Genomic DNA, 15,176 nt, shown 5'->3' on the forward strand with positions numbered 1-15,176 from the left:
TACTTCTTGAACACTTCCTAACCTCCTCTGGCCCTATCAATGACCAAAAACTTTATGATTATTTATTTGGTTCCAATATGCAAGGTGACTCTTGGGTTCTCACTCATTCTGTGCTTGATCAATATGTCCCTTGATGTACAGGTGTTGCCAAGTACTTTAAGTAATATCCAGCCTCATCCCAGTTGAGCTTGTAGGATTCCCTCCCCTGTAGCCTGATATTCCCATCCAGTTGGTTTGGTTCCCAAAGACACCAAGATCTCTTAAGAATTTAACCTTCAGTGGTCTGGTTCACGTCAACTGTTGCTTACTTTCATTTAGACCTTGATTATCTAATCCTGATCCTTCACGAGTGGTCATATTGGGTTGTTTTTTGTTGCTGTTGTTAACCATGTCAGTGCTTTACATTAAAGGAAGGTTAGTTATACAGGAGTATAATTTAGTAATGTCACTTTCATAGTGAGAAGTAGTTCAATGGCTTCTCATTGTCTGTAAAATAAAGGTCTTATTTCTTAACCCAACATTCAGTCCTCCATGAACTGGCCTCAGGATGTCTTCCTAGATTTATTTCTTAAACCTCTTTTTATCTATTCATCTTCATTCTCTTCAGCAGCTGACAGTATATCTGGTAGAAGTCCTCTATCTCTGTTCTTCACATCTGCTGACAAAATAACAAAGCCTGCCTGACTGTGGTTTCATTTTGTATGGTTACCGACCTCAGATGAGCATTTAACTTTTCCCAGCAGAACAGCTATGATCTTTTCTCAGTAGGTAGCTTTCTCCCTCTCCAAGACAAGTGCTCCATCCCTTCCTGTCTCTTCTCAGACTTTCTTCCCTCCTCCACACTTACAGCCAGCTGGTGACCTCACCTGTAACTCCCTGAGTATACACAGGTCATCAAATGGTGATGCTCACCTTTCCACTACCAACCAAATCTGAATTCTTGCTTCATACTGTCAGCCGTGTTCTTCTGGTTGCCTTCTGTCAGCAGTGGAGAAAGTGTCGCTCCTCTCATTCAAGATGCTATCCTGCTACTGGTGCTCCAGACCCCGCAGTCCTCACCTTTCTAGGTACATCACTCATTTACCTTATCTCACACTTGCATCGTACACTCCTCTTTACCAGCTCGTTCCTATCTGCATAGGAACATGTTGGTATCTCCCATCTCTGCTTCCTTTGATTCCTCATCACTTGGTGCCATTTTCCCACTCTTATTCCAAAGTAAACAACTGCAGTGTCTTCGCTTCCTCACCTCCCTCCCACTCTTGGCTTATGTCAAATCACAGAGTCCTGGTTTTTCTTCTTCCATATTGGTTACTTCTCTAATATGTTGAATTCTACTCTATGGAACCTTTGAAGACCTTCTAAACCTGCTCCAGAGGCCCTTCTTCCTATGAATCTTTAGTTTTCCCCTAGATTATCTCATTTACTCTCATGGCCTTAAATATCACCTATAGTATAGTAATTTCTAAATGTGCATCTCCAAGTCTCTCCCTTTAACTCCAGATTCATTTGTCTGCAGGTTAATTTTATATTTTCTCTTTCAACCTAACTGTGCTGCAAAGATGGCCTTGCCCTATATTCTCCCATCTTAGGCAGTGCACCACCATCTTCCCTGTTACTCAAGCTAAATAAATAAAAAGTTACAAATTAGGATAAGTGCGGTGAAGAATTTAAATGGAACTGTATGACATAAAATAAATTTTGGAATAGAGAAAATTCTGATGAGGTAGATCAGCAAAATCCTTCTAAGAAGGAGATGATATTTCAACTGAAATGTGAACTATGAGTAGCAGTCAAGCATATAGAAAGGAAGAGGATGAGCACATTCAAAAAAAAAATAGCATGTATAGGGATGTTTTAGGGAAACAGTTTGATGTATTTTCATAATAGTAACAAATCTAATATCCCTGAAGTGGAGTAAGTAAATGAAGAGGAAATTGGCAGGGGGTGAGTATTAAAGATACACAGGGACTAGATCAAAAGTAATATTTCAATAGTCCAGGTGAGAGGAATCGGTAGTGTGGCCCACAAAAATAGAACTGGAGAAAATGGATTTAATTTACAATAGCTCTTGTAGGGACTTCCTTGGTAGTCCAGTGGTTAAGACTCTGCACTCCCAATGCAGGGGGCAGGGATTCGATCCCTGGTTGGGGAACTAAGATCCTGCACATTGCAGCCGAAAAAAAATTAAAATTTTTGTAGTATAATACACATAATGGGCTATTTATCATGCTAACCATTTGTAGGTATACAGTTCAGTGGCATTTAACACATTTACAGTGTTGTATAACTATCAGCGCTATAGATATCTAAAACTTTTTCACCATCTTCAACAAAAATTTTGTTCCCATTAAATAATAACTCCCCTTTTCTTTCAGGCCCTGGTAATCTATATACTACTTTCTGTTTTTGTGAATCTGTCCATTATAGGTCCTTCTTATAAGTTTTATCCTTCTGTTTCTGGCTTATCTCACTAAATATAACTTTTTAAGCTCCACACATGTTGCAACACACATTAAAATTTCATTCCTTTTTATAGTTGAACAGTCTTCCATTGTCAGCTCTATTTTCGTGGTCCACACTACCAACTCCTCTCACCTGGACTATTGAAATATTACTTTTGATCTAGTCCCTGTGTATCTTTACACACTCACCCCCTGCCACTTTCCTCTTCATTTACTTACTCCACTTCAGGGATATTAGATTTGTTACTATGATGTCATATGTATATTCATATATCTTTTCTGATTCTAAAATAGATTTAACCATTATTTTGAAAGTAGAATTAGACATGGAGATGAACTGGATTTGGGGGTGAAGGAAGGAGATGAAGGTAACATAGATGAGTCCTAAGATTCTAACTTGTGAAAATAAGTGGCACGAGATTAATTTAATAAAATGAGGAAGACTTGAGGAGGACTTGAGAGGACTTTATCTCAATCGAACTGAATTAGAATCCTTAACCTACTGGGTAAAGGAGGAATCTTGATGGATGAGGCCCCTGTTCAGTCTTAAATGATAAATGTGAGTTAACCATGGTGAGAATTATGCGTGAGAGGGGGTAGATGCAGAAGTAAATTTAAAAAGAATGGACCAAATGACAAAAGTCATGAAGATCTTGGTTTTGTTTCTTTTCTCTGGAACACCCTCCCCTAATTCCTGATGTCCCTTTCAAAATGTTTCCTGATCTTCAAATCCAAGGTGAAAGACCCAGCTCTTCAGATTCCCCTTAAGCCCTTATTTATGCTCTTTTAATGGTATTTATCATCTTTCAGCTTGTCTAACAATTTTGGTTCATTTCTTCCCTACTATACCATAAGCCCTTTGAACGCATATATTACATCTTTAGCATATTTGTGTCTTCCCACAATATCTAGTGCTGTTGTCATGCATAAAGAAAACTCAACAAAGGTTGGTTTTCAACAGACCATCATCATCAGGAATGAGAATAAAGGATGTTGTGTAAATTACTAAGGCTGAAACAAACCATAACGAATGTTGGTTACAATAATTATTATTTGAAGATTTTTCATTTCTTTTTTTCAAAATTAAGTTGTACGATTATCTGATGTCATTACATGTTCAGAGAAAATAGAGGAAGCCTCTAAGTTACAGAATAAATCTTAGAACCTTACTATCTCAAAAGAAAAGCTAGACAGTCCTGAGATAATCAAGGAGCTATTTTTTGTTGTCATTGTTCTGTTTTGTTACTATGTAAACCTAATCATTAGATAGATTAATCCCAGGGGAGAAGTAGCAAGGACAGTTCTATCTATACATTTCTAGCTTTTATACAAATTGGCTTAGTATCTAAGATGCAGACATTAGTTGAGATGCAGCTTAGACTTCCAAATACTTTAATCTATGTGAGCTCAAAAAGTATCCCTATAAAATCAGAAGTGTTGTTACTTGCAAGTGTGTATATCTATTTCAGATTCATAGGTAATACGGAGAGAATTTAAATTTTATCTTCCCTAACTCTACTAGTTCACTTGGCAACTAGCAATGTGATCCTCTGACATCACCTTATCATTTTTGTCCAGTTTTAGAAATATGTGCCATCGTTTTACATGATGTTTTAAAGAAAACCTAGATTATTGTGGATTTTAAAAAAGGCTTAGAAATCTGTATTATAGTTGTACAATTGAGCAAATAAAGTTTTTTTTTTTTAAGTCAAAGGTCTGGTTAAATATAAAACCATGGCTCAGGACTAGTAAGAGAAACAGTATAGAGCAGGCTTATGCAAAAACAGAAGAACAGAGAAAATAATGCTCTCCATTGTTTTGAGTGACAAAGAATTGGCAGGAATCCAAATACCACAGGAGACAAGATTAATATTAAGTATATCTGTCAACATCCTGTTTGAAAATCTCAGCCAGGATCTGAGGTATCTGAAAACATCCAAAGGGGGTTTCGCCTAAGAATGAGTCATACTCTCTGTAACAGAAAGCCCTGAAATATCAGCATAGGATGTTAAAAGTGAAGCAGACCTCAGTAATTATATTGTTCAACTCTCGTATTTTACAGATGAGAAAACTGGGGCCCAGGAAACCCTTTCTCCACTCTGCAATACTGGGAGCCACCAGAAAGTAATGCACAGGATATGAACATCGGAACCATACAGAATTAGGTTCAGATCCCAGTTTGATCACTCAGACAAGTCCTTACCATCTCTGAGCCTCAGTCTCCTCACTTGTAATACAGGAATAGCTATAATGCAGGATGGTTGTAAGGTTATGATTAATGTTCAAAAAGCATCTGGCACAGAGAGAATCAACAAATGCCAGGTCTTATTACCCAAATCCTAGGGTTCATGGCAGAACAAAGATGCCCATCTCAACCCAAGTATGTCTTCAATGTACCTTGAAAGTTTCCCCTAGTCAGTAAAGTTCTTCTCAAAAAAAGAAAGTGAGTAAATGAGCAGAGAGGGTGGTAACCCTTCTATAAATATTCAGACCTTTAATAATCTGGAAATATCAAATGAGTCAGTTAGTATTAAGTACAATGCCAAATGGAACTTCTAAAATTTTCCAGGACTTCAGTATAGCAAAAGGATAGTTCAACACAAGGGGTAAAATTTAATAACTTTGGGAAAGCACCACTAAATACAACTGAAGGAATTTTTCTGAACTTTATACTTAAATATGTGTGGGAATGGGATGTCAATATTGCAGATATGTATGCTAAAGTAGGTTTTGGAAATTATACAATAGACTTTTTAAAATTTAACTATCACTGATTTACAATGTTGTGTTAGTGTCAGATGTCCAGCTTCATATTCTTTTCCCTTATAGATTATCACAAGATATTGAATATAGTTTTCTGTGCTATACAATAAATCCTTGCTGTTCATCTATTTTATATGATAGTGGTATATATCTGTTAATCCCATACTCCTAATTTATCCGTCCCTTCCTCTTTGATAATTGTGTTTGTTTTCTATGTCTGTGACTCTGTTTGTTTTGTAAGTTTATTAATATTACTTTTTTAGTTTCCACATATAAGTGATATCATATGATATTTGCCTGACTTACTTCAGTTAGTATGATAATGTCTACATCTGTCCATGTTGCTGCAAATGACATTATTTCATTCTTTTTATGGCTAAGCATATATGTATATATGTACCATTGTGTATATATACGATGTACCACGTCTTCCTCATCCGTTCATCTGTTGATGGACATATAGGTGACTTCCACGTCTAGGTTATTGCAAACAGTGCTATAATAAACACTGGGATGCATGTATATTTTTGAATTATGGTTTTCTCTGGATATGTGCCCAGGAGTGGGATTGATGGATCATACAGCAGTTCTGTTTTTAGTTTTTTAAGGAAACTCCATACTATTCTCCTTAGTGGTTGTACCAATTTACATTCTCACCAACAGCGTAACAGCATTTCCTTTTTTCTGCACCACCTCCAGCGTTTGTTATTTGTAGACTTTTTGATGATGGCAATTTTGACTGGTATGAGGTGGTACCTCATTGTAGTTTTTATTTAATGGTCTAGTTTTTTAAATTCAACAGAATGCGTTAGACTTACCTAACATTTAAGGTGAAAAAACCCCAAATCTTCAAAGGCTGAATGAATTATACAGAGAGGTAAATCGAAATTCCTGAAGACTTTGATTTGTAAAAGCGATAGCAGAAACGTTTCTTTATCCTAAGTAGCTATCTTCACTGTATATGTACATGACATGGAAACATAGGCTCTACCACTTACGTGATAGGCTTGAAAACTACAAGCAATCTGATTGCTCAGCCTCTTTAGTCCTATCTAATCTTAACTCAATTACATACACATAGTCGTTAGCCATGACATGTTAAATGAGGATGGACAATTTAAGTTTCTACAATCAGGCATCTGCTTTGCTAAATACCCTGTGAGCATCAATCCCTTTGAAACTAATATAAATGTCCTACACTGAAGCAGAATTTAGTCTATAAATAAACACACTGCAACTAGCTTCTCTTAGTTACTACTTAGGTTATCTCCAGGTGCCTAGATTTGGCAATATGAAAAGCTGTGAAACAAAAGATATACAGGATTTGGGAACTAGAAAGGATCTTAACAAGGGCATGAATTAGCCTACAGGTTAAATCTAGCCAACCAAAGTGTTTGCATTGTTCTTTAAAGTATTGGCCTGTGCTATGTTAGATATCTTACATTAGTAGCAACCATTTAACAATCAGATTTCATCTTACAAGCAGGATTTCCAACATCTCTCGAAAAGCTGGACACGCAGGCAATGCTGAGTTTGAATTCTTTCTTGGCAGCCTGTGGTTAGAGCTGCAGAGTGCCAGCCCCTTTCCAGTAGCCACACCTCCTGTCACTCCTCAAGCATTAGTCAGGCCAGTTGCACCCACTGTCCTTAACTTCACAGCTCCTAATTTAGTCTAAACTGATATTTGACAGAAGATAAAAACCAAAGCCCAGAGCAGTCAAAATACTGAAGCTAGATTCAGAACCCAGATGTTCTAGTCAACTATGCCTCTCCATTTGAGAAAGTCTTTAATGAGTATTAGTTCATTAAGTACTTCCTAAAAGATGAATAAACACAAAAACATAATATTTAGCAAGATTCATGAGAAATGAAATACTTAGGTAAAAAGCAGTGCCAACTCAGACAAACTATTACTGATTATCAGTTGCTACTTAGCTTGATCTTAAGTTACAAGCATATTCTTAGAATAAGGCCTAATCATTCAGGTATTGTATGTGTTTTTGAATAAGAATCTCTAAACTGGCTTCATTTGGATTTCGAATATTAGCATACAAAAAATTTCCTGGAGAATTAGTGGAATTTAAATTCCTAGATCCTTTTTAAAGACATTCTGATTTAGTATGTCTGTCCTGAGATGCAGAAATTTACATCTTTTTATGACAGCACAGGTGATTTACCACAGTGACTCCTCAGACTTTCACTTCTTCCCTTAAGCTTTAGACCTTAATCATGGTATTCTGTTCCCCTTCCATCAGAAACCAGAAGTTTCCTGTGGTCGCTGATTCCTATCTCTCTTTTTCTGTGTTCTCTGCTTTGTGATTTATGGGAGATAAAAAGAAAAACAAATCAAGACCGTCAGACAAACAAATCTGAAGAAGACATCATGACGGATGGCAGTACAGGGGCTTTAAATATAATTACCTAAACGCAACCGCTCAATCTGAATGTTTTTAACACGGTGACTAGGTTACTAATATATAATATCTGCTACCCACTCTACTGCTCTTCTTTCCAAAGAATGGTTTCTTTGAATTGGAAAAAATAAAAAGATCCAATTCAAATTGAAATTTTTTTTCCTTTTTGAACCAAGTCTAGCAGAAGATTTAATAACTTTACTTTCGAACTTTAAGTCAACTTCTTTTTTTTTTCCCTAAAACCTGTGTTCTTTCAAGGTTTTATACTTTACCTTCTATACATTTTAGGCACATGTTTAATATAATCAAACAAGATAAACACTGTTTCACAGTAGTTCCATTACATGTGACCGTTATTTGTTTCCACTTAATGGAACTGGAACTCATGTGCTGTATTATATCAGAATCCATTTATCAGATTTAAAGAAATTTTAAAGAGAAAAATTCTACATTCAGTTCAAAAAATTAAAAAAAAAATTAGTTTCTTAGAGGGAAGAGATCGCCAAAAACGAATATAACGTCTGTTCACAATTAATCTATATGGAAACTCTACAGAAGTAACACCACATTAAAGACAGTAAAGGAAGACTTCATCAAAGCACTGAGCTGAATTCCCAGTAGGATAGCTTTGAATGTGTTAAGGCTCTCAGGTGATGAGGGCTTACAATAGAGCAATTCTTGATATAAAAGCAGGTACATCTCATCAGGCCACTCTTGTGAGAAGAGATAAAACCTTGGAGGATTTTTAATCCTCTGTTAACCTTCCCAGGTGACACTGTGGTAAAGAACTCTCTTGCCAATGCAGGAGACACAAGAGACAAGGGTTCAATCCCTGGGTTGGGAAGATCCCCTGGAAGAGGGCATGGCAACCCACTCCAGTATTCTTGCCTGGAGAATCCCACGGACAGAGTAGCCTGGCAGAGTATAATCCGTAGAGTCACAAAGAATTACAACTGAAGTAACTTAGCACACACGCGTGGAAACTAAACTCCTATATACATGGAATAATACAGTTTTAGAAAAAGGGCATATGCAGTGTTTTCTTTGTTCAGTTTTTTTTCCTGAGATTAGCTTTTGGAAAATTTTCTCATTCCTTTATTATCTTTCAAACTTTTACATTAGAAGGGGTGTCCTACTTTATGACAGTACTTTTTAAAAAACCATTTGAGGATATAAAAATATTTAATGTATTTTATCTCAAAAGTATTCTTTTTTACAGTAGAACACAAGTTAGTGGGCTTCAGAAGGAATTAATTGTTTTTAGTCTATCTAGTAATTAAGACCTTCCTATTCACATAATAAAAACAGACTCTTGAAGACTTCAAAAACAAACTTATCATTACCAAAGGGGAAACAAAGTAGAGAGGGCTAAGTCAGGAGCTTGGGATTAACATACACAAATGCTGGGCTGAAGGAAGCACAGGCTGGAATCAAGATTGCTGGGAGAAATATAAAAAACCTCAGATATGCAGATGACACCACCCTTACGGCACAAAGTGAAGAAGAACTAAAGAGCCTCTTGATGAAAGTGAAAAAGGAAAGTGAAAAAGTTGGCTTAAAGCTCAACATTCAGAAAACGAAGATCATGGTATCCGGTCCCATCACTTCATGGCAAATAGATGGGGAAACAGTGGAAACAGTGGCTGACTTTATTTTTCTGGGCTTCAAAATCACTGCAGATGTGATTGTAGCCATGAAATTAAAAGACGCTTACTCTTTGGAAGGAAAGTTATGACCAACCTAGACAGCATATTGAAAAGCAGAGACATTACTTTGTCAGCAAAGGTCTGTCTAGTCAAGGCTATGGTTTTTCCAGTGGTCATGTATGGATGTGAGAATTGGACTATAAAGAAAGCTGAGCGCCGAAGAATTGATGCTTTTGAACTGTGGTGTTGGAGAAGACTCTTGAGAGTCCCTTGGACTACAAGGAGATCCAACCAGTCCATCCTAAAGGAGATCAGTCCTGGGTGTTCATCAGAAGGACTGGTGCTGAAGCAGAAACTCCAATACTTTGGCCACCTCATGTGAAGAGCTGACTCACTGGAAAAGACCCTGATGCTGGGAAAGATTGAGGGCAGGAGGAGAAGGGGACGACAAAGAATGAGATGGTTGGATGGACATGTATTTGGGTGAACTCCAGGAGTTGGTGATGCACAGGGAGGCCTGGCGTGCTGCGGTTCATGGGGTCACAAAGAATTGGACTCAACTGAGCCACTGAACTGAATTACTGTATATAAGACAGATAACCAAGCAAAGACCTATGTATACACAGGGAACAATAGTCAATATCCTGTAACAAACTACAATAGAAGAACTGGACATGGAACAACAGACTGGTTCCAAATAGGAAAAGGAGTACATCAAGTCTATATATCGTCACCCTGCTTATTTAACTTATATGCAGAGTACATCATGAGAAACGCTGGACTGGAAGAACAAGAAGCTGGAATCAAGGTTGCCGGGAGAAATATCAATAATCTCACATATGCAGATGAAACCACCCTTATGGCAGAAAGTGAAGAGGAACTAAAAAGCCTCTTGATGAAAGTGAAAGAGGAGAGTGAAAAAGTTGGCTTAAAGCTCAACATTCAGAAAACGAAGATCATGGCATCTGGTCCCATCACTTCATGGCAAATAGATGGGGAAACAGTGTCAGACTTTATTTTTGGGGGCTCCAAAATCACTGCAGATGGTGACTGCAGCCATGAAATTAAAAGACGCTTACTCCTTGGAAGAAAAGTTATGACCAACCTAGACAGCATATTCAAAAGCAGAGATATCACTTTGCCAACTAAGGTCTGTCTAGTCAAGGCTATGGTTTTTCCAGTAGTCATATATGGATGTGAGAGTTGGACTGTGAAGAAGGCTGAGTGCCGAAGAATTGACGCTTTTGAACTGTGGTGCTGGAGAAGGCTCTTGAGAGTCCCGTGGACTGCAAGGAGATCCAACCAGTCCATACTGAAGGAGATCAGCCCTGGGATTTCTTTGGAGGGAATGATGCTAAAGCTGAAACTCCAGTACTTTGGCCACCTCATGCGAAGAGTTGACTCATTGGAAAAGACTCTGATGCTGGGAGGGATTGGGGGCAGGAGGAGAAGGGGACGACAGAGGATGAGATGGCTGGATGGCATCACTGACTCAATGGACATGAATCTGAGAACTCTGGGAATTGGTGATGGACAGGGAGGCCTGGTGTGCTGTAATTCATGGGGTCGTAAAGAGTCGGACAAGACTGAGTGACTGAACTGAACTATGAAAATATATACGAGAGAAAAAAAAAATATATATATATATATGAATCACTTTGCTGTACACCTGAAACGAACACAACATTGTAAGTCAACTATACTCCAATAAAATAAAACTTTTTAAAAAGACCCTCCTTGATATCAATGAGGATCTTAACATTCAGGGTAGTATAACAATATAACAGTAATGGCTTACAAGAGTTAATGTCAACTTCGTCATTAACACAGGAATTTAGGAATTGGATAGCTTTAAAATATGTTAAAGAATGTTTTAATGGCCTGCAAGAGTTTCTAACATGGTCCAAATATCAATTAATAGGGGAGAGATGAGTTCGTTACTTGATTCAGAGTTCCCTTTATAATAGTTTGCTTATACATGCAGTAATTTGAGGGGCAAAAAACTCTGAAATCATGCCCTACTTTAGGCAGCAGTAAGTAGCCTGCTTTGCAGGAATGAGGGAGGTGGAAGAACAGGAGCAATATGGCAGAGAGAGAGGAAATGGGCTTGAACACAGCCGAGCAAGCGAGACTGAGTTATGAAACGCCCAGGCTGTGGAAGTACTGGCCTTGTTCAGGACCCATTCCCAGCTCTGTGCAGAACACTCCATCCTGCTGACAAGGCCAGGGAGGGAAAGTAGGAAGATGGAAGCCACCCTGACCGAAATGGAGCCAGCGTCCTCTGTAGCCCTTCAGTACGTAGGACAGAATTATGGTTTTCTAATCCCCACTGTGACTCTAGGGCATGTGGATCATACATAACGAGGGCAAATCTGCACTGTGAGCAGCAGGTCCCCGACTCAGTTTGGCTTTATCTGCGGTGCCTTCTGGATTCCAGGGCAGTGATAAAATTCAGGGAGTAAGCTCCTCAGAGTCAACAAGCTTTTTAGGAAGAAAATACAAAGTTTGTGAATGAGGAATGAGTCATAGACATGTTTTGAAATTTGCTTCCAAGAGTAATAGAATGCTGGTGGTTTCAAACTCCAGAGTAAAAGTTAGGAATTATGTTTTTGTCTCTTCTGTATTTGCAGGGCATAGAGAGACTTCTTCCCAATGAAACAAAAGAAATGTTTCATACACAGGTGAATGCTTGTGTGTGTGCTAAGTCGTTTCAGTTGTGTCCAACTCTGTGCGACCCTGTGGACTACACTGCCCACCAGGCTCCTCTGTCCATGGGATTCTCTAGGCAAGAATACTGGTATGGGTTGCTATGCCCTCCTCCAGGGGATCTTCCCCACCTAAGGACTGAACCCTTGTCTCTTGCATCTCCGGCATTGGCAGGAGGGTTCTTTACCACTCGCACCACCTGGGAAGCCACATAGATGAATAGAGGACCGCAGAGCAACCTTTCAAAGAGACATTTGCCCGAGGAGAGGAAGGTACAAGGAAACTGGTGGAAGGTTTAAGGTGTCTTCAGAAGCAGCAAAACAGACCCTGCTCGGAGGCTGCTGACCAGGCCCCTTCAGGAAACACGATGTTCACAGGAGAGGAACCTTTCAGAGAGAGTTTCTGGGATGACAATGGTGCCGGTCAGCAAGCTGCAGTGTCAAAGAGATAAGGGCCTGTTCCTAATCTGAAAGAATATAAACAAGGGTCAATAGAAAAATGGAGCCTTAAACTACTATCCCTTCAAACCCACCCAGCAAGCAGCTGCTCACCTCTCACTTGTGAGCTTGGGAGGGAGGTTGGGCTCAGGTTAAAGACTCAGGCCTGACCTTGACCTTGCAGGACCAGACTTCCTATTCATAGTGTTTTTAAAAATATAGAAAATTCTCAAGACAGTCTGCATGTTTATCCTTGAATATTTACTGAAACTCCCTAGTTGTGTGGATGTCCCATAGAATGAGACCAGGCATAAAAGGGGCATGAGCTCTGAACTGTGTGGGTAGGTCTCCTTGGTGGTTATCCTCAAGGTCATGTTTCCACGGACACTTAAGTAATGGCTTCTGATCCCCAGTGAAAACTCCCCAGCAGTTCCAAACAGCACCTGCATCCACAGATGTTTAGTGTAACATGTTGGTGTATCCATTATTTGTCAGAGACATTTTAACATCTGCCTTGAAGATCCAGTTCTCAGCAGAAAGAGCAGAGATTGGAGAGAAGTAGAAAAACTGGCATCCGATTCCCAGCTCTGCTAATCCTAGTATTTGGCTGTGCCTTGGTTTCTTCATTGCTCTAATACTGGAATAGTTTTGTAGGATTTTGTTGGAAAAAGCATCTGAAAGCTCCTGCATCATCAGCGTTCCTTTCCTTCTTTTTCTTGAAGGTGTCTGTTCCTTTTAGAAGGGCAACACCCTAAACTCAGATGCACAAGCACAATGGAATTATGTTTATTCTATTACAAAAATCATGATGGCATGAATAATCATCAGTGATGTGTGGTTATTTTGGATAAATCTAGGTCAAAGAAGGAATGCTTAGGTGGTTATTCCCACGACTGTCTCTCATTTGTATTTGTACTAATGATGAGCAAGAGTTTTTGCTGATGATAAAAATATGTGTGTGAGGTCTCCTGGGCATATACCCAGAGAAAAACATGGTCAGAAAGGATATGTTCACCCCAATGTTCACTGAAGCACTGTTTACAACAGCCAAGACATGGAAGTGACCTCAATGTCCATTGACAGAGGAATGGATAAAGAAGATGTGGTACATATATACAGTGGAATATTACAGGGCCATTGAAAAAATGAAACAATGCCATTTGCAGCACCATGGAAGAACCTAGAGATTGTCATGCTGAGTGAAGTAAGCTGAAAAGAGAACCAAAAACATTCTGTAACATCCTCTTACATGTGAAATCTAAAAAGAAATTAGACAAATGAACTTATTTACAAAACAGAAACAGACTCACAGACTTAAAGAATGAACTTATGGTTATCAGGGAGGAAGGTCAACAACAGAGAGTCAAAGGAGAAATGAGTGTGCTATTTTAAATATAGCACACACTGCTATATTTAAAATATTAAAAGCCCATATATTTAAAATGGATAACAAACAAGGACCTACTGTAGAGCACATAGAACTCTGCTCAATGTTATGTGGCAGCCTGGATGGAGGGGAGTTTTGGGGGAGAGTGGATACACATATGTATTTGGCTGAGTCCCTTCACCATCCACCTGAGATTATCACACATTGTTAATTGGCTATACCCAATCTAGTCAAGGCTATGGTTTTTCCAGTAGTCATGTATGGATGTGAGAGTTGGACTGTGAAGAAAGCTGAGCACCGAAGAATTGATGCTTTTGAACTGTGGTGTTGGAGAAGACTCTTGAGAGTCCCTTGGACTGCAAGGAGATCCAACCAGTCCATTCTGAAGGAGATCAGCCCTGGGATTTCTTTGGAAGGAATGATGCTAAAGCTGAAACTCCTCATGCGAAGAGTTGACTCATTGGAAAAGACTCTGATGCTGGGAGGGATTGGGGGCAGGAGGAGAAGGGGACGACAGAGGATGAGATGGCTGGATGGCATCACTGACTCGATGGAAATGAGTCTGAGTGAACTCCGGGAGTTGGTGATGGACAGGGAGGCCTGGCATGCTGCGATTCATGTGGTCGCAAAGAGTCGGACATGACTGAGTGACTGAACTGAACACAAATTTAAAAATTATGTGTGTATATATATATGGAGAAGGCAATGGCACCCTACTCCAGTACTCTTGCCTGGAAAATCCCATGGACGGAGGAGCCTGGTAGGCTGTGGTCCATGGGGTCACGAAGAGTCGGACACGACTGAACGACTTCACTTTCTTTCATGCATTGGAGAAGGAAATGGCAACCCACTCCAGTGTTCTTGCCTGGAGAATCCCGGGGATGGGGGAGCCTGGTGGGCTGCCCTCTATGGGGTCGCACAGAGTCGGACATGACTGAAGTGACTTAGCAGCAGCATGTATGTGTGTGTGTGTGTGTGTGTATATATATATATATATGAGGTAATGGGAATCTTTTAAACTATATTCCCTATGAATTTGACTGATTAGAAAAGTGAATATGAAAAGCCTGAAAATTAATAAAGAAAATTGAAGAGTCATTTAGTTTAGATACAAAAAGTAAACACAAGCAAAAGTAAAACAAAAATATTTGACAGACTGACAGAAGAAGGTTGTTTTTGCTCCAGCTTCAGAGAAAACTCAGGAGAAGAGCATGATCTCTGAGAATCTTCCTCAGTGCTCCACATCAGTCAGGGCTTTGCTACCTTTATCTGTCCGCATTCCACGCATTGCTGTTGGTTCATCCCATCCCCCACCGCCCTGTAGGTATTGCAACATCCCTGTGCTTCCTTCCCATGAG

At 39.2% G+C, this 15,176-nt stretch overlaps 1 protein-coding gene across 3 annotated transcripts in view; it reads left to right on the forward strand.

Moving 5' to 3' along the window:
• Window positions 1-15,176, forward strand: part of CCDC192 (coiled-coil domain containing 192) — a 206,717-nt gene that overhangs the window by 157,654 nt on the left and 33,887 nt on the right. The window contains exon 6 of one of the 3 annotated variants that reach the window (XM_040241760.1): window positions 4,528-5,270. The exons of the other annotated variants lie outside the window; for them this stretch is intronic. Coding sequence (XP_040097694.1) covers window positions 4,528-4,607 — 80 coding nt within the window. The 3' untranslated portion in view covers window positions 4,608-5,270. Of the gene's footprint in view, window positions 1-4,527; window positions 5,271-15,176 lie in introns of those variants that run through there. 3 annotated transcript variants of the gene reach the window in all.

Source organism: Oryx dammah, unplaced genomic scaffold, assembly GCF_014754425.2.
Source record: "Oryx dammah isolate SB20612 unplaced genomic scaffold, SCBI_Odam_1.1 HiC_scaffold_5, whole genome shotgun sequence".
In the NCBI taxonomy this organism is placed as follows: domain Eukaryota; kingdom Metazoa; phylum Chordata; class Mammalia; order Artiodactyla; family Bovidae; genus Oryx; species Oryx dammah.